The 23,672-nt window shown below is 35.6% G+C and overlaps 1 protein-coding gene across 1 annotated transcript; it reads left to right on the forward strand.

Annotated features, from left to right (window-relative positions):
• The first annotated feature begins 488 nt into the window (after nucleotides 1–488).
• Nucleotides 489–23,314, forward strand: LOC141609108 (serine/threonine-protein kinase RIPK-like). Its single transcript, XM_074428316.1, has 5 exons — nucleotides 489–1,223; nucleotides 10,759–10,894; nucleotides 20,542–20,678; nucleotides 21,314–21,440; nucleotides 22,525–23,314. The coding sequence occupies exons 1-5, from the start codon at nucleotides 807–809 to the stop codon at nucleotides 23,076–23,078; spliced, it is 1,371 nt and encodes a 456-aa protein (XP_074284417.1). The 5' UTR covers nucleotides 489–806; the 3' UTR covers nucleotides 23,079–23,314.
• Nucleotides 23,315–23,672: the final 358 nt, after the last annotated feature.

The raw sequence follows: 23,672 nt of genomic DNA on the forward strand, positions 1-23,672 counted from the left end.
AAAGATAGTTGTTCACAAATGACCCTAAATAAAAGATACTCCCTCCGTCCCGGTCAATTGTTGTCCTTTGGTTTGGGCACAAAGATCAAGGAAAGAGGAATGAGCCAATTACTAAATGACAAGTGGAACAAATTGAATGTGAATGATCAAATTGCTTATGAAGTTCATTCTTAAAATAGGAAGGAAAACAAATGACTGAGACACCCTAATATGGAAAAGGACAACAAATGACCGGGACAGGGGGAGTAGTTTCTAACAAAAAAAACCCGAAAAAAATAGTATGGTAAATCCTAAACAAGCCATATTACTTAGCACGAGATTTCAAATTACCAAAAACATTAAAGAGACAAACTTGGGGGTGACTAAGTCACTATCTTTATTCAACCAAAATAGTTGAACTTACAACATCCCTTACCCAATTGACAATTGTTTATATAATAACGTACTCGTTCAAAATTTGTGAATTACTAGTCAATGAAGACAAAATCCACAAAATATTTCCTATCATCTTTTCCACCAATGAAAGACAAGAAATGAGAATAATAACCCTTATTTTAATACAATAATGGAGGTCACAAACAAGTTTAAAAGGAAATGTAAACCTCTATCTACATGTTGTGATGTGGAATGTATGTAGCTTTTGAGGTGAGTATTAGAGTTAATCTTCTCTAACACTTCTCATTCTCATCTCTACAAACAGAAAACATCCCTTCTTTTCGAGTTTCAACACTCCTGCTTTTCCAAGGTCTCACCCTCGATCGAGAATTTTGGTCTAGTGATTCAAGTGTTTTGTATCCTAATATAATATGACGGTCGATAGCAATAAAATGTCATGGGTAGCATGGTTGTCATGTTGGGGAAGCATAGATGACGACGACCCAGAAATTTCAAAACAAAGTAACAAAGTGGACGACACATATCATCGTATGAGTCCAATTAGTTCCCAAAAGCCCGGTTACGTGGATTTGAGTAACCCAAATTCTCGTAGTTTATTCGACGATATATCCATTTCCTTATCCGGAACAAGTCTCTATGTGTTTACTTTAAAAGAGCTAAGGTTGATCACTCAAAACTTCTCCTCCAACAATTATCTTGGTGCAGGCGGGTTCGGCCCGGTTATTAAAGGGCTGATCGACGGCAAGATTCGGCCTGGTTTGAAGGCCCAGCCAGTGGCGGTTAAGGTCCTTGACCTTGATGGTGGACAAGGCCATCGGGAATGGCAAGTAAGTTTATGAATTAGTCTTTCGAAATCAATACAAATTTAGAGAATATCAAAATATGGTGAATTTTCTTAAAATAAATTTATACAAATTAATTATATTATATAGTTTTTAATCAATAGTTTTGTCTGATGGACCTGAACAAGGAATTTCAATGTAAATATTATATAGTTTTGGTTAAAATATAAATTTAGAGAATACCAGAATATGGTGAGTTTCCTTAAAATAAACAGGCCAATATATATATATATAGAATTAGGATCACATGAGTCCACCCTATCATTTTGAGTCCGTGAATCCATGATATAATATCACACGTTATATTAAATAATATCACAGCTTACAGTATCACACGTTATACTAAACAATATCACAGCAGGAAAAAAAAACTTTTTGAAAATAAAAAAATTGAAAAAAAAATCGTGATATTGTTTTGTAATACAATATCACACGTTATGCTAAACAATATCACACGTTATACTAAACAATATCACAGCTTTCACGAAAAAAAAAAAATTGTTGAAAAAAAATTTCGAAAAAAAAATTTTGAAAAAAAAAAAATTCGTGATATTATTTTGTAATACAATATCACAAGTTATTCTAAACAATATCACACGTTATACTACACAATATCACAGCTTACACGAAAAAAAAAATTGTTAAAAAAAATTTTCGAAAAAAAAAATTGAAAAAAAAAATTCGAAAAAAAAAATTTTCGGAAATTTTTTTTAATCTTGAAAAAAAAATTTTCGTGATATTGTTTTGTATAGTGCGTGATATTGTTTTATGGACTCACGGACTCAAATATTTAGGTGGACTCACCGGATCCCACCTCTATATATATATATATATATATATATATATATATATATATATATATATATATTTCCTAAATTATATTCAAGTGATATTTCGAATTTTTATATCAAACTTTTACATTTCACTTGGCAAAAAAGTATCGTTAAAAAAATTATTAAAATAATATAATTAGCTTCGTGGTAAAAAATGCTATCATTAGATTATAGATTTCATATTATTTGCACATATTAAAACTTCTTAGTATGTAAACTTGTGTAATTTTTAGTATGTTTTGTCCCACATCGAAAATAACGTAGGTATGGTGAATATACTACATATAAATAGTAAAATTGTCCCACATCGAAAGATTAGTATAAGGTGATGTGATCCTATGATTATAAATAGGAGGCATATTTGGAACTTATGTATAAGGTGATGTGATCCTACGATATGATATAAAAAATAAAGTGAAATCGTTGGGAACTTTCCGGGAAAGAGTTAAGAACATGAACAAGAAAATCAAAAAATACAAAACTAAAGGTTTTACTAATTGTAGTCTCCTTACACAGTACAAATCTAAAGATTTTACTAATGGTTATCTTCTGAATGCAGTAATAGAGCGTTAATGAGTCGTTATATGTACAATGTAGAGATCCCTATCTAATGATCGAGACTAAGTGGTTTTACCTTCAAAGAAAAATCATATGTATACAATAGTGTTTTTTTTAAGAAGAGACATGTACTTCTTGGTATGTTATATCTTTCACATTGAAAAATAATGTAGGCATGATGAACATACTACGTCTGAATAATTAAATTATGTATCTCACATCGAAATAATAGTATACGGTAGGGTGATTCTATAAATATAAATAGGAGTCATCCTTAAAAGTTAGGTATTAACCCCAAATTTTTTGATGTAAAATATATGTACTTTTTAGTATGTTATATGTCCCACATTGAAAAATAATGTAGGTGTGGTGAATATATTATGTATAAATAATAGAATTGTCCCATATATATACATTTTATATATTATATTAAAGTGATGTTTATAATTTTGATATAAAAACTTTATATTTCATTTGACAAAAAAGTATCGTATGAAAATTATATTACTAGATTGTGACAAAAAATGCTATCATTAGAGTGTAGATTGTATTGTATTTTCTCATTATTAAATCGGGTTGATGTCAAAGTAGGTGCGAAAAAAATGGTGTACTTATTATGTTATTTGTCCTACATTGAAAAGTAATGTAAGTGTGGTGAATATACTATGTATAAATATTAGAATTGTCCCACATCGGAAGATTACCATAAGGCAGGGTGATCTTATGATTATAAATAGAAGTCATAACCCAAAATCTTTTGATTCTCTTAGTATTGTCAGAGAGAGCTCTTTAAAGAGTTTGTATTACTGTCTCTACAATAATGATTTCTAACCTAAGTTAATCTTTGGAAAATCTTTTAGTTATTATAATATATACTTTGGATTTCTTATTTTATATTCAATTGATGTTTCTAATTTTTATATAAAAACTTTTACATTTCATTTGGCAAAATAATGTCGGTAAAAAAATTATGAAAATAATATTATTAGATTCATGGTAAGAAATGCTATCATTAGAGTATATATAAATTTCATATAATTTGCACATATTAAAGATGGTCTATTTCATAGTATGTTATATGTCCCACACTGAAAAAAAATATAGGTGTGACAAATATACTATATATAAAAAATAGAATTTTCCCACATCGAAATAAATATAGCATAAGGTGGGTGATTCTATGATTATAAATAGGAGGCATCCTTAGAACTTAGGCATCAACCCAAAATCTTTTGAGTCTCTTAAGTATTGTCTTGGAGAGCTCTTAAAAGTTTATATCATTATATTTTCAACCTATATATTTTATATGTCTCACATTAAAAAATAATGTAGGTGTGCTAAATATACTACGTTTAAATAATATAATTAGAATTGTGTTAAAAAAAATTCTATCATTAGAGAGGTTCATATCATTTGCACATATTTTAATTATGATAAAAAAATAGAAAACAAACGTATGAATATTAATAGATAATATAGTATTTGGTTATTATTAAATCGGGTTGGATGTCGAATTAGGTCCAAAAAATATGGTGTATTTTTAAATATGTTATTCGTCTCACATTGAAAATAATGTAGGTGTGATAAATATATACTACGTATAAATAGTTGAATTGTCCCACATCAAAGATTATCATAAGGTGGGGTGATCCCATGATTATAAATAGGGTTTATCCTTGGAACTTAGGTATCACCCCAAATATATATATTGAATCTCTCAAAGTATACTTATTATATAAGAGACTTTAAACATAATCTTGAATTAAATGTTAAATTTTTAAAGTTGTAACATTTTTTTAGGTGGGAGAAAGAGCGATAAAATGGTCAATATTATAACGGAAATTTTTCATGGTACCCTCGAATTTTGGTAGATTACACATCATACCCCTAATTTTAAGTTTCTATATATAATACCCTTGTGTTTACTTTTTTCATAACGTTGTTACTCCTATGAGTAACTAGATGAGTAATTGAGCATGTCATGTTATTTATGTTTTGTTATTTAGGTATTAAATGTTAGTTTATTAAATAAAATATGGATTTAGGATTTAGATGATGAAGTGTTTGTGTAATAGATAACAAAAGAAAAAGGCGTCACAAGTCATAGGAGTAATGACGTTATGACGGAAGTTGTCAAAGGGTATTATGGGAAAGAAAAAAGTGAACACAGGGGTACCATTTGTAGAAACTTAAAATTAGGGGTACCATGTGTAATCTATCAAAGTTCAAGGTTACCATGAAAAATTTCCAATATTATAATGATATAGTTAATTAAATTTTCATTTAAAAGAGAGAGATATCCGTACCAATAAAACAATAAAGGGGGTATTATTTTTTAATTGTTATTTTATTGTCACGCCATCAAACTTAACGTCCATTTAACAGTCTTTATATTAGGGAGTACCATGGGCAAAAAAATGGAACCTCAAGGGTACAATAGGCAGATTCTTAAAAGTAGGGGTAAAATGGAAAATCTGACAAGATTAAGGGGTACCACGGGAAATTTTCGTATCTCAATTATGATAAAAAAAAAATTGAAAAAAAAAACAACGTACAAATATTAATGGAGAGTAGTTGATCATATTATTAAATTTAAATATAACTATTAGATATAATGAGTAGCAATTATCCGTATTCGGTATTCGAGATCTGGTTGGATGTCGAACAAAGTGCAAAAAGGATGGTGTAATTCTGAGTATGTTATTTGTCCCACATTGAAAAACAATGCAGGTTTGATGAATATATACTACGTATAAATAGTAAAATTGTTCCACATCAGAAAAATAATCCAAGTTTGGTGAATATATTACTTATAAATAGTAGGATTATCCCGCATCGAAAGATTAGTATAAGGTGGGGTGATTATATGATTATAAATAAGAGTTAACCCACATATATATTAATCTTTTATTTTTATTTTTGAAAGAGATATTTTAATAATATGTAAATAAATCATTAGACATAGAATGTAAACATTAAACCATTATTACATTTTTTTTCTTTTGCATTATAAATAAGTTAATTACCCTGTTGCAACGGCGCCAAAAACATGATGGTTCAAATCTTAACCTCGCAAGTGCACGGTTTATCGTCGTACAAATTGAGGGTCAAATCCACGAGGAGCTAGGGAGATTACTAATCGTCCTAATTCTTAGGCTTAGCTAAGTCGATGATAATAGGGTTGTATTTTTAACTAGACAACTAAACTAATCAAATTAAAGTGCAAATAAACTAATTGTAAAGTTGAGAATAAAGTTGTAATTCAATAGAATAAAAAGCCTAGGACTCGATTTTCCCCCAACAATCCATAATTTTCCGTCAAGATTCCCTAGGCTAGTCGTTGGGGTGATAAGTAAGGGGGAGATGACTCTAATTCGCCTAGAACCCCACTCTCGGGCTCGCACTAGGACACTAGACCTCCCAACTTCCCTCTCTTTCAGGTTCGGAGTTAAACCCCTTAAATTTGAAGCCCGAATCTCCTAGAAATGCGCGCTTATCCAAGACACTCTAACTCCATTTAAGGTCATTAAGCTCTCACCATGTTTCAAGTCATCCAACTCCTCCTCTCGGAGGTCGAATTCAAACGCAAGCCTAGAGGTGCCCTCCCGTGGTTCTCCCTTTCGGTCTCAACCTAGGTTAGCAATAGGACTAATTTCCGGGTACCCGATTCCCGACCTAACCAACTTTCGTTGCTGGACAAGGGTCACAAACCAACACTACCCATAAATTGACCAATTTATCAAAACAATCCTTTAGCCTACCCTTATTAATCCTCCCCAACAACAAGCCTTTATGAGAATCAATCAATCAAATTACTCATGTTGGGTTAAACCGAGTTCTACTTAAAAGACTACTCACTAATCATCTTGATTAGGACAAAATAATTGACAAAGGTGGATTCTTTAACTATGAACATAATGTGAAGATGAATTCTACAATTAAACATGCAATAATTCAACAAAACTATGAGAAAAGACAAATTAAACTAAGATGAAGTAGGATTAAAGCATAAAGACACAAACTTTAACACAATAATCTAAAGGTTCAACCTTTAGATGAGAAACAACAATGGCGAAGATGAACAAGATGAACAAGAGAGAGAAAATAACAATCAAACAATAAAAGAGAAGAATTCAAGCATAAACAATTAAACAAAACTTAAAGGAAAGTAAATGTAAACAAATGAAATTAAGGGAGAAAATTGTACGAATTCAATATCAAGAAGGAAAATTGGATTGAAAATAAGAAAGGAGAAATCTTTAATCTTGTCACAACTCAATTACTAGAACTAATAATATGCTAATTATTGAAGAACTTAATCTAATTAAGGAAAGATTAGCAAAGGTTCAAACTTGGAAATGGAAAATGTTGTAGATCTAGGGTTGTGTGTACAAATGATTAAGGGAGGGGGTATTTATACTATCCCCTTGAATTAAACATAAAGAAAGAAAAAGAAGTCATCTCGTGTCTTTGAGTCCTGTGCCGGCACACCGGCTGTCGGCCTCCCTGCCGGCAGCGTGCTCTTTTCTTTCTGAGTCATAATTTGAGCTGGGGTTGTTCTCTGCCGGTGGACCGGCGGCCGGCAGAAAGCACCTCTTGTTTGGTCTCTTTCTTCAATTCTTCACAAATGGGTGCTGCGTGCCGGCTGACCGGCTGCCAGCCTGCCTGCCGGCAGCGAGTCACTTCTTTTCTTGCTTCACATTTTTCTTCTCCAAAAATTCCAAGGCATGGGGGGTTCTCTGCCGGTGGACCGGCTGCCGGCCTGCCGGCAGAGACACCTATTTCTTGACTTCCTTCTCCTTTTGTTTCTCAGGTCTTGGGAGGGGTTCCCTGCCGGTGGACCGGCTGCCGGCCTGCCGTTAGAGAGCCAGAGACACCTTCTTCAGCAATCCCACTTTCTCTTCTTCATGTTTACTCATCGAACCGTCTTACTTGCTTCGATTCCTCTATAAGCGCCTCAAATCCTGCAAGAGGGGCACAAAATCATGGACGAGGAGATCGGGCACAAAATGCAAGATAAGACATACAAAACCAACTCAATTGGGGTCGGAATACATGAAAATAGAAGGGAAATTGATGTAAATGAATCGTATATCAAACCTCCCCACACTTGAGTCTTACTCGTCCCCGAGTAAGTAAGTGAGCAAAAACGAGACCCTTAATCAATTAAATGCTAATCTAGAATAATAATATCCGATGGTAGGCAATTAACGGGCCTCCCCCGTTCCTTCAACTCATAATGAAATGCAATGAGGTATGCACTCCTTTGCAAGGCAAGTGGGGGCTTGCGGAAAATTTAGACACATACAACATTTAAGCACAGATTTTGCAGATCATACACAATTATAATATAAATATTTTATATTTTGGAAATTATTAAAAGGTAAATAAATCAATCTATATTTCCATAAAATATAATATTACATAATTCATTAGATTTGTAATTTAATTAGTAAATAATAATGATTGCTCTTAAATAATATTTTAATCTAATATGTCAGATTTATTTAAATATATAACTCTAATACAACTAGATAATCAACTAATATGAAAATAATCACCCGTGTGAGTAGTAAAAGAACAATAATAGCAGCGTGAGTAGTGAAAATCATACTAGCAACAACGGGAATAGTGAAATTAACAATAATAAATGCGGGAGTAGTGAAAGAAAAAATAATGACGGCGGGAGAAGTGAAATTAATAGTCGTCACAACACATGTAATGAAAGTAACAATAGAAACAAGGGAGCGAGTATGAAAAATTAACTAACAATTCCATTTTAGGAAAATATTAGCAGGAGTAGTTAAAGAAACAACAGTAACCAAAAAAGTAGTGAACATAATTGTATTAACAGGGGATGTAGTGAAAGTAATAATATTAACAGCGGGAGCGGTAAACGTTTCTCATAATTTGTTGATTAATTTTACATCTCATTATAATTTCAAGATATAAATTATAAAAGTATGTGTTAACCCAAATTTAGTAAATCATAGTTCGTAGAAAATAAAATTTAAATGATAAATAAAGATAGCCTGGGCGTAGCAGAACATCAAACCTAGTTATATAAATTCCAAAAACTAAATGCACACTTGCTTGGTTAACTATTGCCACATAAATGTTCTAAAAAGTTAAAAACTTAAAATGACGATGAATACTCGAATTAATAAACTCTTCCCATTCAAGCATTTGTTAACCTTTGTTTAAAATATTCCTCATAAATAATATAAAAGTAAACAAATGAGGGATACAGAAAGTATAATATATAAATGTATGACATTTTGTTAGATAGTAACTTGTGATTTTTTAATTTGAAAATCAGTGTGTTATTACTTTCAATATGCATCCTCTTATAAAGTTATATTTGCATCACAAATATGTCTTTCACTTGTGGAATTTATTATTCATATAATATTTGTGAAAGAAAAGAAAAAATGTTAGATGTTTGTGACCTCTTTATCACGGTTAATTCTATGTAAGATGGTTTTAAACAAATATCGGCACATCATATGAAACGGATCCATCAATCAATACTATATATTAATTCCAGAAACCAAGGGACTTTAATGTAATTAAAGAAATCTATACAAATTAATTATACTATATAGTTTTAAATCGATAACACCGTGTGATGGACCTGATAAAGGGACCTCAATGTAGATATTATATAGTTTTGGTTAAAAGTATAATATAAAGATGTCTTGATGAAGAATATTTATGGAAATTACATTAAATTAAAGTAATTAAATTTAGAAAACACAAGAATATAGTAATTTTCCTTAAAATTAACATGCCTCACTTATGGAATTAATTAGTATCATCATAGAATTATACATTAAATTAAATGTAGTAAAAGTAATAGTAGCAGCAACGAGATTAATAAAATTAACGGTATTAATGTGCGAGTAGTGTCAGTTATAATAATGATAGTGGGAGTAGTGAAAGTAACTACGAATTTAGTGAAAGTAACAGTGGTAACAATGAGTAAAAGGATGAACAATTAAATAACCAATCGACTCAAGGAAATAATTTATTTATTTAAATATAGGCCGGATAAAGTTAACGGGAATAATGAATTTAACAGAAAAAAAAAAATAGAGGAATTAGTAAAAGAAACAATAGTAACCATGGGAGTAGTGAACGTAATGATATTAAGAAAGAATGTCATGAAAGTAATAATATTAATAGTGGCCTGGGGTAGTGAACGTGTCTCATAGTTTGAAAATAAATTTTACATTTCATCATAATTACAAGATATGCCGTAAAAAAATATATTACAAATAGTAAAAGTGTGAGTTAGACAACTCCAACATAGTTTATTTCATTGAAAATAAAATTTAAATGTAAATAGAGGTAGCCCGGGCGAAGCCGGGCACCAAACCTAGTTTATATAAACACTAAGAACCATTACAGTTAAAAGTTGGATACCAAATAATTTTATTTTACAAAACAGTTGTATAAGATCGTTTTACACAAGTATTTGTAATAAATTACGATATTAGATTTTTTTTCCTTGTGAAATCTGTGGGGGTTTGAACAATTTCAAAGTATAATGGACAAAAATATTTGCACAATTATTACTATACAACCTGTTGTACAAGAGCATTGTACAACCATCATAAATTTAATCGAGCTTATGTGTATTTTTTTTCGAGCTTTTATAACTTTGGATTTATATTTAAATTTTTTTATATCAAAATTAAAATCTAATTGAGCCTATATATACTATTCTTGAATTTCATTATAATTTTTTAAAATCAATATTTTTATAATGGAGTTCAAGTTCTTTCTAATAAAGCTCGTAATGTATAGTTCTAAGCTCAAATAATTCATTATAAAGCTCAGATTCTTTACAATACAACCAATACAACTGGTTGTATAGTCTACTTACTGAAATATTTGAGTTGTTTGGATGAATTGTGACTCTGTCGTAGTTAAGGGGTAATTCATTTTGCACAAATTCTTTGTGTAAAACGGTTTTACATAAATCTTATTGTAAAATAAAATGAAATTTTACTCAATAAACCTATTGAAAATAACTTATGTGCAACATTATGTTTAACAATAAGGACATTATTATCTTTATGTATACTTTTGTAATAGTTTTTATTGTAAATTTTAAATTATTGTAGACCGAAATTCAAGTGCTCGGACAGTTAAGGCATCGGCACTTGGTGAAGTTGATAGGATATTGTAGTGAGGAAGACAACAGAGTTCTTGTTTACGAATTCATGCCAAAGGGTAGTCTCGAAAATCAATTATTCAGAAGTAAGTTTGCATACCTAATCGTTTTTTTTATCACATGATCTTACAGAACCGTCTAATAGCATGCTCAAAAGGATCTCAGAATCGGGGCCTCTCAAGTTTATTTAGGGGGCGTTTGGTTCATTAAAGGGAAAAAGAATGAAATTAAGAAGGGAAAAGGAGGGGAAAGGAATGGTATTACCCATAATTTTTTTTTTTTTGGTGAAATGTAAATTGTATTAATAATTAAGAACATTACACCAAGCACATTCTCATCATACAATACTCAAGTAAAATTAGACTAAGTCTATCTCATGAAGCCAAATCAAAGCTTTCCTATAACTCTTACAACTTCCTAAAGAGTCAATCTTCCCTCTTAATACCTTCTGAATCCTGCCCAGCACCGCCTGAGGGTGCTGCACCACTCCTTCAACTCTAGCAGAATTTCTATTGAGCCATATGAAGTAAATCAGAGTTGCAAAAGCTGCCATGACAACCTTCTTTTGTAACAAAGACCTACATCTCCATTTTATGAGCCATGTAACAATGTCTCGCTGACAGTCATACCCCAACCAAAGCTGAAGTAAACTCAAACACCTCTGACTGTAGACACACTCAAAAAATAGATGCGGCTGATTCTCCTTGCTTGGTTACGATAAGATGAAGAATAGACTAATTAATAGCCACCATCCATCTTTTCCATCACCGCCACCAACCATCTCATATCAATACCACCTGGAACCATCAAGAAACGCCGGCGCCGATGACATGCCTCCATTGACGACACCACCATCCCAGTCAGAGCCTTTACTACCAGACCTCTCCTCCCACCATTCGAAAACTCGTCACCACCAATATAATAACCACCCCAAGACCCATGAAAAGCTCCCCAATCATCTGAAATCCCTTCCCCCACCCTCGAAAACACCATAGCCTCTCTGATGTTTAGAGTCGATTGTATTGAGAAACATATACTTACTTTGAGTGAGTCTTGAGTATACCATCTCACAAACACGAAATCTACTTACATCTCTCACAATCGAAGGCTTAACACTCTTCACACACGTGAGCTTAACTTCCAACACATCATAGGCTTAACATCCTACTAAATCGAGGGTTTAACATCCCTCAAACCGAGAGCTTAACCACTCTCATAGCACGATTATGGTTAGTCGTGGGGGTTAATTTATTGTTGTAAGGTAGGCCGGATTAGGTTCTCTTGATAATCAATTAAAAAAAGGGTGGACGTAACCTTTTCAAAAAATATGATAATTGTAAATCATTATTATTTGTGGACATCATAATATGCATATTTGTTTTTCTACTGTGTAACCAAGCACAAATTAAAATCAAGTCCCACAACAATGTGTAACACCCCCATATTCAGAGGAGCCTTAACTAGGCCTTCCTTAGCATATAAGGGCATTACCATCTCGGTTGCCCGAGGACAGTAATAATCAAATGTCGATAAAAGAACTATTATGTTATATTACAAGGGAATTTAAACCAACGGCGATATAAAAGATACAACTCAAAGACTACTCTCTAAACCTATCGCATCTCGTGAAGACTCATCCCTGCCCGGACTCCAGCTATCCACAACATCAACACCTGCTAAGACCGACTGCTCACCATATGGGATCACGGCAGACACATAACAAACAAAATAACCACACAAGGTCAGTACTGAGATAATATACGACTAAATCAACTACACCTATCAACACAATACGACGCTATCAATCTCACACACAATCACAATAATCCAATCAACCTCTGTCACTGACTGTCCACTGGACCAGCCCTGCCAGTGGGGGACCGCAGCCGTTCCCACCAAATCCCCGCTCATCATACCGAGCGATAACCCTGTCCATTAATGTGCACATCCCCTCCCGTGGCGGGTCCCACGGAGGGCGAAACTAGGGCGTGAAGCCACTCCCGCAAGTGACCCCACTCAGCCGAGGACACGCCTCGCGAACCAGAGACAAACATTCACAGACAGCTGAAACGCGACAACCAACAAACTGTAGGTACAAACCAACTACAGCATACACGCTGCCACACAACGCCACCACAACACAACAACAATGATACGATAATCGACACACTAGACTATCCACAGAAACTGAGTAGGCGAACCTACCTTTAAGCAACTACAACCCATCCATGCCAACATATGACATATCCAGCAATCAAGCAAGGCCTATAAGCACAACACGATCATCTATTACTACCAAGCAAACCCTAATTGCAAAGATGAGGATAGTGATGATGATTATGACATACCTATAAGGAGAAACCCGGCAAAAGACCGCTACCCGACTCAAGTGACGCTCTCCTAAGGCACAAGGATGTTCAAAAGGCTTCCATGGAGGTTTTATGGTGAAGGGAAGGGAAAGAGGCAACCAAAGGACGGGAGGAAAGTGGCGAAAATGATTTGCGGATTTAACAAAACGCGATTAAAAACCCTCGCTGAAAACTCGATACTCGATCGAGTACCCAACATACTCGATCGAGTGGCCCCCTACTCGATCGAGTAACCTAGCTACTCGATCGAGTAGCCTCTACTCTGTCGAGTACCACACCTAACACGTAACCCAAGATAATTTTGGCACGCATATCTAAGACTATTCCCACTCCCAAGGTCAGTCAACGCTGGTCAAAGGGTCTCTAAAAGGGCGGGTATTACAGTCTTCCCCCCTTAAAAGAACTTCGTCCCCGAAGTTCAACTCACCTATCTCCACACACAAGACACGGGAAAACACGACATCACCATTCTTCCTACTTGAGTCATTACTCCCGGAAATACCATCCCCCATGTCATCATCATCACCGTCTAACGTTCTATTCATAACGACTCTTACTACTATCATGCAAACATTGTCATCATCAACTGTCACTCTATATGTATACATCAACTCCTACAAACTATCATATATAAAACATCAACCTCGCATCAAGTCCTACAAACTATCATATATAAAACATCAATTTCGCATTACGAACCAGCACAAACAACGATAACCCATCATATGATAACAACTATCAACCCGAAACATATCTCATATCAACTTCACGCTGCACCACTAACATCACCGTGTTACTCACTAATTCATTCTATTACGACACCTTGCACCACAATCAACTCTTTATGACCGTCAATAAAAACATACTATCACATTCACTTCAATGAACTAAAGTAACCACTTACACTTCATATAAGTAATGTGATCAAAGCACTAGAAAATTTTGTAATTAAACAACAAAACATTATAAACGAATAACAACATAACGTCAAAATCAGTCTTTTTATTTTGCGACATTACTCTTCCCCTCTAAAAAGGAACTTCGTCCCCGAAGTTCACCGCCAAAATTGCAACACATATTACCTATTACTTGCTTCATAACATGAATTAGAAACATATTATTTATTATGGACATTACTCGCTAAGCATATACTCGTTAAATTATAAATCATACACAAACCACCGGAATAACTAGCCGCCGTTGATAAAGCATGTTAATATCGTGTGCACAAACGTATGAAGATATGTAACTTCAATGGATAAGTAGTAATATGGCATATGTAATATTAAAACAACAAGAAACCGTCACCACTTCACTAATTGTGACAAACATGCATATAAAACTCAAGCGCGGCTTCCAACATACGAAATTAACGGTTCAAAGGTGTTACTACGCACTAATAACTATATTAAACATCAAACTTGCACTTATAGAACAATTGCACACTTTTAATTTTCGAAAACCTCCTGTAACAGTACTACTCGATCGAGTATGTAGTGGTACTCGATCGAGTGCCATGCTACTCGATCGAGTGTCTTGGCTACTCGATCGAGTAGCCCAAAGATCAGAAAGCTTTATATCTCTCTTTCCTGCAGCTACTCGATAGAGTACGGGGTACTCTGTCGAGTACCTTCAGGTCAAAATGCCCTATACAACCTGTCATAAACCAACATATATATATACATAGCCATCATATAATTCGAGTCGGTATGACTCCCCGACTCCCAACATCCTGCAATAAGGTCAAAATATCAAATCCGGCCTTATGGCCAACAATACATATCCATAACCAAAGTTTCAATGAAAATAACTACCAAAATCTAACGGCACTACCAACATCTACTACCAACGACCATGCACCAAGATAAAACAAGGAGCATCACTCCTCCTGCTGCTGCTGCTGCTGCTCAACCATCACCTCATCATCACCACCACCTCCAGAAGTACCCGCTCCCGATGACCCAATACCCGCATCACCTCCTGCTCCGGCTCCCGGACTCACGTACCATGGGCTCAAGCCACCGTAGGCAAAGGACTGAGATGTCCCCCATGTCGACTGATCCACCCCGTAGGAGTGGAAAACCCCAGAATAGTCCCCTACTCCACTCCACCAAACCGGATGCGGTCCCTCGGTCCCTAACCCCTGAGTGTACGCCATCTCGTGCATATTCCTGAGTGTCAAAGTAGATGACACTCTCTCTGCCAAGTAGCTGGATCGCGTCTCCGGGGTGTCAAGGTAAGGGTAGCACGGAAAAGGACGCTACTGCTGCTGAGGTGCTACCGGCTGTGGCCTAGTCTCCGAGGTCCTCTCCCTCACTCGACGGGGTCCTCTCCCCAACCTGGGTCTCTCCACCACCACCGCCGCGTTCTCGCCCTTCGTCGGCTCTGGCATCACCTCGAGAATCGTGTCGTCGATGAGGTAGGTCTGCAGCTGGCGTGGTCTATCAACATCCTCCTTCTCCTCCTCATCATCAGAGTCTACAGCCACAACCGCCGGCTCCAAAGGCTCCGTCAGTGGGAGGTGCTCAGGAGCTGGAATCTTCATCCAACTCATGCCCCACACCCTCCAGGCTAGGCTACCGTCAGCCAAAGTTCTCAACCACTTCAGGTCGAGATAGTAGTCACGGTCCATGGTAGGCACTGGGGTAGCCAAAGGTACGTAGTCCGAAGAAGCCTCAAAGGAGGTTAGCTTTTCACTTAACCGAGTGGCGATAGCGCCACAGCTCAAGTACCGCGAAGAAGCAGTAGCCATAAAGGCAAGGGCGGCACAGACGATGGAAGGAGCATTAAAGACCACTTTCCTGGCCCGCTCCGGGTTGAGGTAAGACATCAGAAGCAACACCTCATGATTATTCGGTTCTATCGATATCCTTTCTCGTCATAAAGGAGGTTTGAAAGAGAACGGAGAAAGACCCTCAAGGTAACATGCTTTGAACATCATTAATCGGCATGTTGCTTGAGAGTGGAGCCGGCTTTCCGGTCAAGCAAGGCATTAGGCGGCGATACCGCACTCAGCAGAATATCGGTGATAGAATCCTTGGGAGGCTTGGCCAACCCAAGGTGAGACGCAAATGATCCATAGTCAACGAAAACTGGTGTTCATCAACCGAAACTCAACGGTCTGGGCAGTTGGGTCATAACTAAAGGAGCTCATAAACTCCAAGGTAAGAAAAGGATAAGAGTGTTTCCTCAGCCTATATAAACCCGTAAAGCCCAAAGTCTAGAATATGTGACGGACATCCGTCTCTATTCCCAAATCCTCCAACAGTGTAGTATCTATACACCTCGTTGGTCTCATCTTGCGTTTTTGCAAATCTACAAAACGCTCTCTCTGTTTGAAATCTACAAACACAACAGAAGGTACTCCGAATCGCAGTACCACGGGTCCACTCCCTCCCGGTCTCAGTCAGTGTAACCCTTCCCGTTCTTCGTGACGGGTCCCTACGTTCGGTCTCGGCATCTGTTTCGGCATATGATTTAAACAAACTTGTATAAACATGTAAGCATATACTTCACGAAATTTTGGATTATATATATATATATATATATATATATATATATACTCAGCTAAGTTCACCAACTCATCAACCAATTTGTCATGTGAAGCACACAATTCATGCCATTAAACTTTGAATACTCAGCTAAGTACACACATTCACCAACAGTTTCCTCAATTTGATATATAAACTCAGTTTACAGCTACTCATAAACCGCAATTGTGGAAAATTTATCTTGGTGAATACACATGCTCAACAAATTCTAATATCCTAGCATGATTCAAATGTCTCTCTATATACACACTTAACAACATGTGAGGCACTTGAACAAGCTCATGGAAAGCAATTTAGAACGTATGATCATCAACCTTCAATATTAGGAACAAATAACTCAGTTAAACTTTTCAGACGGTCTCTACAGCTGTAACAATTTTGACATATTATTCATCAATTATCATTACTACTATCATATCGAAGTTCAACCTTTATTTAAACAGTCATATACAACACCAAATTCCAAATATAGATCACGAATTTTCATTTGAGGCACTTTTAAGACGGAGTTTTAAGGCAACTTTCTAAGGTGATAATCATCAAAATCCATCCTTCAACATGATATAAACAATGTATAATACTCAATTCCATCATCTAATCAATGTAAAACAATCAAAATTCAATTTCGATTTTTTGTAAACCCTAGAAATTTCGGTTTCAACTTTGCAATTTCTAGTCTAATTTACATCACTTAATCACCAACAATCAAAGAAAGAGGGCATGTGAATCATATTTCAACAATTAAAGGCAACAATCCATCCATATGAATCGAAAATTTCAGATTATATAATTATTCTAACACATCCAAATCAATAAATCATGTAAATTAGGAAGAAAAGCATACCTTGATTGAGTAGTAAAGTGAAGAAACGAAATCAAGCAAAGAAAATAACCCCAAATTAACCACTACTAACACAAGATATTGAGAGATTATGAGGGTTTGAGAGCTTAGGTATCGAAATATAGGAGAAGAATGAGAAGAAATAGAAAGAATAGGGGTTTTAAGAAACCCGTAAGATTCACTGTACAGTAACCTACTCGATCGAGTGTCTATGGTACTCGATCGAGTACCACCCTACTCGATCGAGTAGGTGCTATTTCGTCGAGTATCTGCAGAAATTTTTCCACATCCCGAAGTCATAGCTTCCTAACTAGATCGAGTGAGGTCTACTCGGTCTAGTAAACACTCGCACTCGGTCAAGTATAGTTAAGTACCCGATCAGAAATACGAGATAAATCGAAGATTCCTGCAAAAACAGCATCGCGTGTCGATTCCAAACTAAGTTCGGAATTCGACACTAATTATCAAGCTCATTCCCGCATTACTATTATTACTAGAGCATACCATATCGTCAAACAAATAAGGTTTATTCCACCTTACGCTACCCAAATTACCCTACTCGGTTTACCTTCTACCGAATCATTCGTAAACATAATCACGTCATCATATTACACTTAACTTACTTTACACATTACTACCAAATTCGTGTTCACTTCAACTTGAAGCATATAATTAACATTACTCCATTCTTTCATTTAACATATAATTACACACTCCTCATAACAAATTAATCTATCATGTTCCACATTCAATCATAAGTAAGTCATCTTACACAAATCAATTATTACGCAGCGGAAAAATTTCAACCAATGGACAAGGCATATACGTATCACTATATGCTATGTTTCATATTACAACTCAACAATTCTATAACTATCATCATTGTAATTACGGTAGGATTTATAAACTCGTATATGACTACAGTCACCATCAACTTATAGCAAACACCAACATGTTCACCCTTCATGTCACGATATACACTTCCACATCTGCACGCATCTCTATCACGTAAACTTTTGTCACATATCTCATAACCATCGTATAAGCTCACTAATCATGCCAAAAACTTCACTAATTCCACCAACGATTACCATACACGGCCCAAATACCACTATCACACCCCTATTAACTCTAACAAAGACTTAACTAGAGGTAGCTCCGGCACAATTAACATACACATCACACATATACACACGGACTCCACGTTCCCATACCATGTGACTGGCTTAAGTGTCATGGGGCCAAGATTTTGAAATGAGGGCGCCTACTCACCCAAAATCTAGCATCAGCGGGGCTCCCATTATACATACACCAGGTTCATTTTATTAGACTCACTACGTTCATTATTTTCATTTGTTACAGGTTCCAAAATCGTCGCTCTGATACCACTTTATAACACCCCCATATTCAGAGGAGCCTTAACTAGGCCTTCCTTAGCATATAAGGGCATTACCATCTCGGTTGCCCGAGGACAGTAATAATCAAATGTCGATAAAAGAACTATTATGTTATATTACAAGGGAATTTAAACCAACAACGATATAAAAGATACAACTCAAAGACTACTCTCTAAAGCTATCACATCTCGTGAAGACTCATCCCTGCCCGGACTCCAGCTATCCACAACATCAACACCTGCTAAGACCGACTGCTCACCATAAGGGATCACGGCAGACACATAACAAACAAAACAACCACACAAGGTCAGTACTGAGATAATATACGACTAAATCAACTACAACTATCAACACAATACGATGCTATCAATCTCACACACAATCACAATAATCCAATTAACCTCTGTCACTGACTGTCCACTGGACCAGCCCTGCCAGTGGGGGACCGCAGCCGTTCCCACCAAATCCCCGCTCATCATACCGAGCGATAACCCTGTCCATTAATGTGCACATCCCCTCCCGTGGCGGGTCCCACGGAGGGCGAAACTAGGGCGTGAAGCCACTCCCGCAAGTGACCCCACTCAGCCGAGGACACGCCTCGCGAACCAGAGACAAACATTCACAGACAGCTGAAACGCGACAACCAACAAACTGTAGGTACTAACCAACTACAGCATACACGCTGCCACACAACGCCACCACAACACAACAACAATGATACGATAATCGACACACTAGAATATCCACAGAAACTGAGTAGGCGAACCTACCTTTAAGCAACTGCAACCCATCCATGCCAACATATGACATATCCAGCAATCAAGCAAGGCCTATAAGCACAACACGATCATCTATTACTACCAAGCAAACCCTAATTGCAAAGATGAGGATAGTGATGATGATTATGACATACCTATAAGGAGAAACCCGGCAACATACCGCTACCCGACTCAAGTGACGCTCTCCTAAGGCACAAGGATGTTCAAAAGGCTTCCATGGAGGTTTTATGGTGAAGGGATGGGAACGAGGCGACCAAAGGATAGGAGGAAAGTGGCGAAAACGATTTGCGGATTTAACAAAACGCGATTAAAAACCCTCGCTGAAAACTCGATACTCGATCGAGTACCCAACATACTCGATCGAGTGGCCCCCTACTCGATCGAGTAACCTAGATACTCGATCGAGTAGCCTCTACTCTGTCGAGTATCACACCTAACACGTAACCCAAGATAATTTTGGCACGCATATCTAAAACTATTCCCACTCCCAAGGTCAGTCAACGCTGGTCAAAGGGTCTCTAAAAGGGCGGGTATTATACAATGTCTTTTCTTAAATACAGGTTTTAAAAAAGGTTTTCCTACATAATATCTTTGTAGTTTTTCGAATTTTACATGGTACCCATCGCTTTTCAAAAATATCTGTGGTACCCCTAAACTAATTATCAAATATATTTTATAATTAATTCATGTTGATTTACTTTTGTTACTAATTGTGTCAGTACGCGATGAAGTCCTTATATATTTAACATATTTATTGGTCACTAAATTAATGAAATCTGTAAAAAAAAATATTCAGGGTTTTCTGCTTCACTTCCATGGTCAACAAGGCTAAAAATCGCGCTTGGAGCAGCCAGAGGATTAGCTTTTCTTCATGAAGCACCGACGCCTATCATTTACCGAGATTTTAAAACTTCAAACATCTTATTAGATTCGGTAAGTATATTGTTTTAATTGAAAAATATATAAAAATATAACTCATTTATTTGACGTTATGTATGCTTTAGGTATAGTTTCCAACTCTGCCATGATTAGTTTACACACACACAGGCGTGCACACACACACACACACATAAATAAGATTTTAAAATATTAGAATGGTTGTGTATAACTCACAACTATCTTATACTCCCTCCACACACCTATTTTCTTCTCATTTCAATAAAATACTCTTCACATATATTGCAGAAATGGGAAGAACTCTTTTGTATGGAGGGAGTACTTCTTTTTCAAAACCTGTATTTGTAAAATTTTTAATTCTTCTTTTTTCTTAATACTTCCTCCAAATCTCATATTAGAGTAGTATTTTTGTAAAAACTTAATGAGATTTTACAGCATATAGTTATTGCAGATGCCAAAATTAGTTGAAAATAAAAATCTCTTACAAATGATATATATGCATTGGAAAAAGTTTATACTTTAGCAAAACTGACTTGATAGGAGATTCTTTTAAGAAAAAAAACTTATTTACGAAAAAAAATTGAAAAAATTATAAAAAAGAAAGGGAGTTATGTACTTATGTGGTGCAGAAAATATTCATTAGCTATATGTAAAATGTCAAATTGTAATAGGATTTCACGCCAAAGTTATCAGATTTTGGCCTCGCAAAGGATGCTCCAATGGATGAATACAATCATGTCACCGCCACCAGTACTATGGGAACACCTGGCTATGCAGCTCCTGAGTACATTATGACAGGTACTAATCTCTCTGGGTGTTTGGTTCGAAGAGTTGGAATGAAATGGATCCGTTCTAAGTGTTTAGTTCGGTCATTTTAGAATGGAGTTCGAAACTTGATGGAGTATAACCCTACCCCAACTTCTTGATATCTCATACCACCTTCCCCACTCCCCCTCCAGACAATCATAGAGTAAAGTAAACAAAAAATATATGTATAGAATTCTAAATTCATCATCCCAAGGTATCTCATTTCATTCCGATTTTTTAAAGCAAACGTGAAACGTTCCCTTAGTCTTCCAAATAAGTTTTATTATATTGACTTTATAATAGCTACATTAGGTTTAAAAACATTTCTCATGCACTAAACTAGTAAACTATACATTGTACTTTGGTTTATAATTTATTGGGTGGTCAAAGAGTGCACGTGAGAATTAAATTTGCAGTAGTTAGTCTCTTGATATTTTAGTTTACACCGTGTTAAACGAATTTGCAAACAAAAACAGACATAACTTTATATAAAAACGGTTTTAAAAAAACTTGTTTAGCACAATTTGTGTAAGATGACCCTACACAACCTACATACGGAGAAATTGTCCAATGCTTTATTGTCTAATACTCCCTTTATTTCATTATGATGTTCATATTAGTTTTGGAGCATAATATTTAAGGGAGAACGTATATGTGATTAATTCCTAATTATTGAAGGATGTGTGGGGTAAGAGATCATTTACTATTAGCCATACATTTAGAATTAAAAGGGAAAGAGAATCATCTTAAATTAACAAAGAAAATGAAAAACATGAATATCATAGTGAAATGGAGGTTGTACCATTATTTTGTTATTATTTGTTCATATGTTGATGAATGTAGTCACTTAATACATGCTGAAAGCACCTTTTTATGTTGGCTTAGACACTTTTCGAAAAGCTATAACCTGCATACGTACACACATGTAAGTATCTCACATTATTTCATCTTCTTTCATCTTAATCCAAAAGCAGACATGGTAAATTTACTCAAAATGTAGATTAACTTAATTTTACACCCCTTTTTTTTTACAGCGGCTAGGAAAGATATAACAATTTTATTAACTTTTTTTCAGGTCATTTAACAAAATCATGCGATATCTATAGCTTTGGAGTGGTACTCTTAGAGCTCCTCACGGGAAGAAAAGCAGTAGATGATACTCGTTCACCAAGAGAAAAATACCTAGTCGAGTGGGCTAGACCCCAACTACAAAGCCCACGGCGACTCGGTCGTTTGATGGACCCAAGACTAGATGGTCAATACTCTGTGGTGATAGCTCAAAAGACAGCATTACTAGCATATCAATGCCTAAGCCACAGGCCCAAGAGCCGACCACCAATCAGCGAAGTAGTGAAAAACTTAAAAGCATTAGTAGACATGGACTATAACACACCAACTGGCCCATTTTTGTACACGGCCCCAAGTGAACAAGACCCACCAAATGTGACTGTCGATAAGGGTGGAAAATTAGAGAAGCTCAATCAAGAGCGACCGAAGCCCAGAAGTGATATACATCGGTTAAGGGCACCTAAACCTACAAATATGGTACATTGGGACCCTAATGTACAAAAGAATCTCAAAAGTGAGTTTAATTCTCCTAGTCGCCATCGTATGGGAAGAGGAGCATAAACCTAACGAAAATATTCAAATACTTGATTTCTGAAAGAAAGTGAAAATAATTTCATATTTGTAAATAGGTCTCTAATTAATTACGTGATGATTTCAATTGTCAAAAGATAAATTACATTATATTGTAAGAGCATGCATGTTTCTTTGTATTAAGTTTCTTTGGACTATTAGGTATCGTTGATTCATTGAATTATGAGTGTGTATGTTGAACTATTTTTGGGGAACTAATTGTTGAAAATACGACTTGCAACAAATTATTTCAATAACATGGCTCATCTAAATAACATGTAAAAATAAACGTTGATTTGTACAATTTCAAAAAAAAAAATTATGAATGTTACGTTTATGTACGAGATAGAAAAGAATGAACTTATCTCGAAATAGGATGGTTGTGGCACGACAAACTGAAGAGTTATGGACCCAATTACCGAAGCAGGGAAGATGGTGAATTGAGTGTCTTTCAAAGAAAAAATTGTAACATATGTACAAAATAAAACACTACAAGAACAATGAAAGACGATAAACGTCTAGGATGATAATTAGAAAGTACTATATTCTCGAGTTCTCTAACACAATTATTACACCCTGAAATGT

This window comes from Silene latifolia, chromosome 10 (assembly GCF_048544455.1).
Source record: "Silene latifolia isolate original U9 population chromosome 10, ASM4854445v1, whole genome shotgun sequence".
Lineage (NCBI taxonomy): Eukaryota > Viridiplantae > Streptophyta > Magnoliopsida > Caryophyllales > Caryophyllaceae > Silene > Silene latifolia.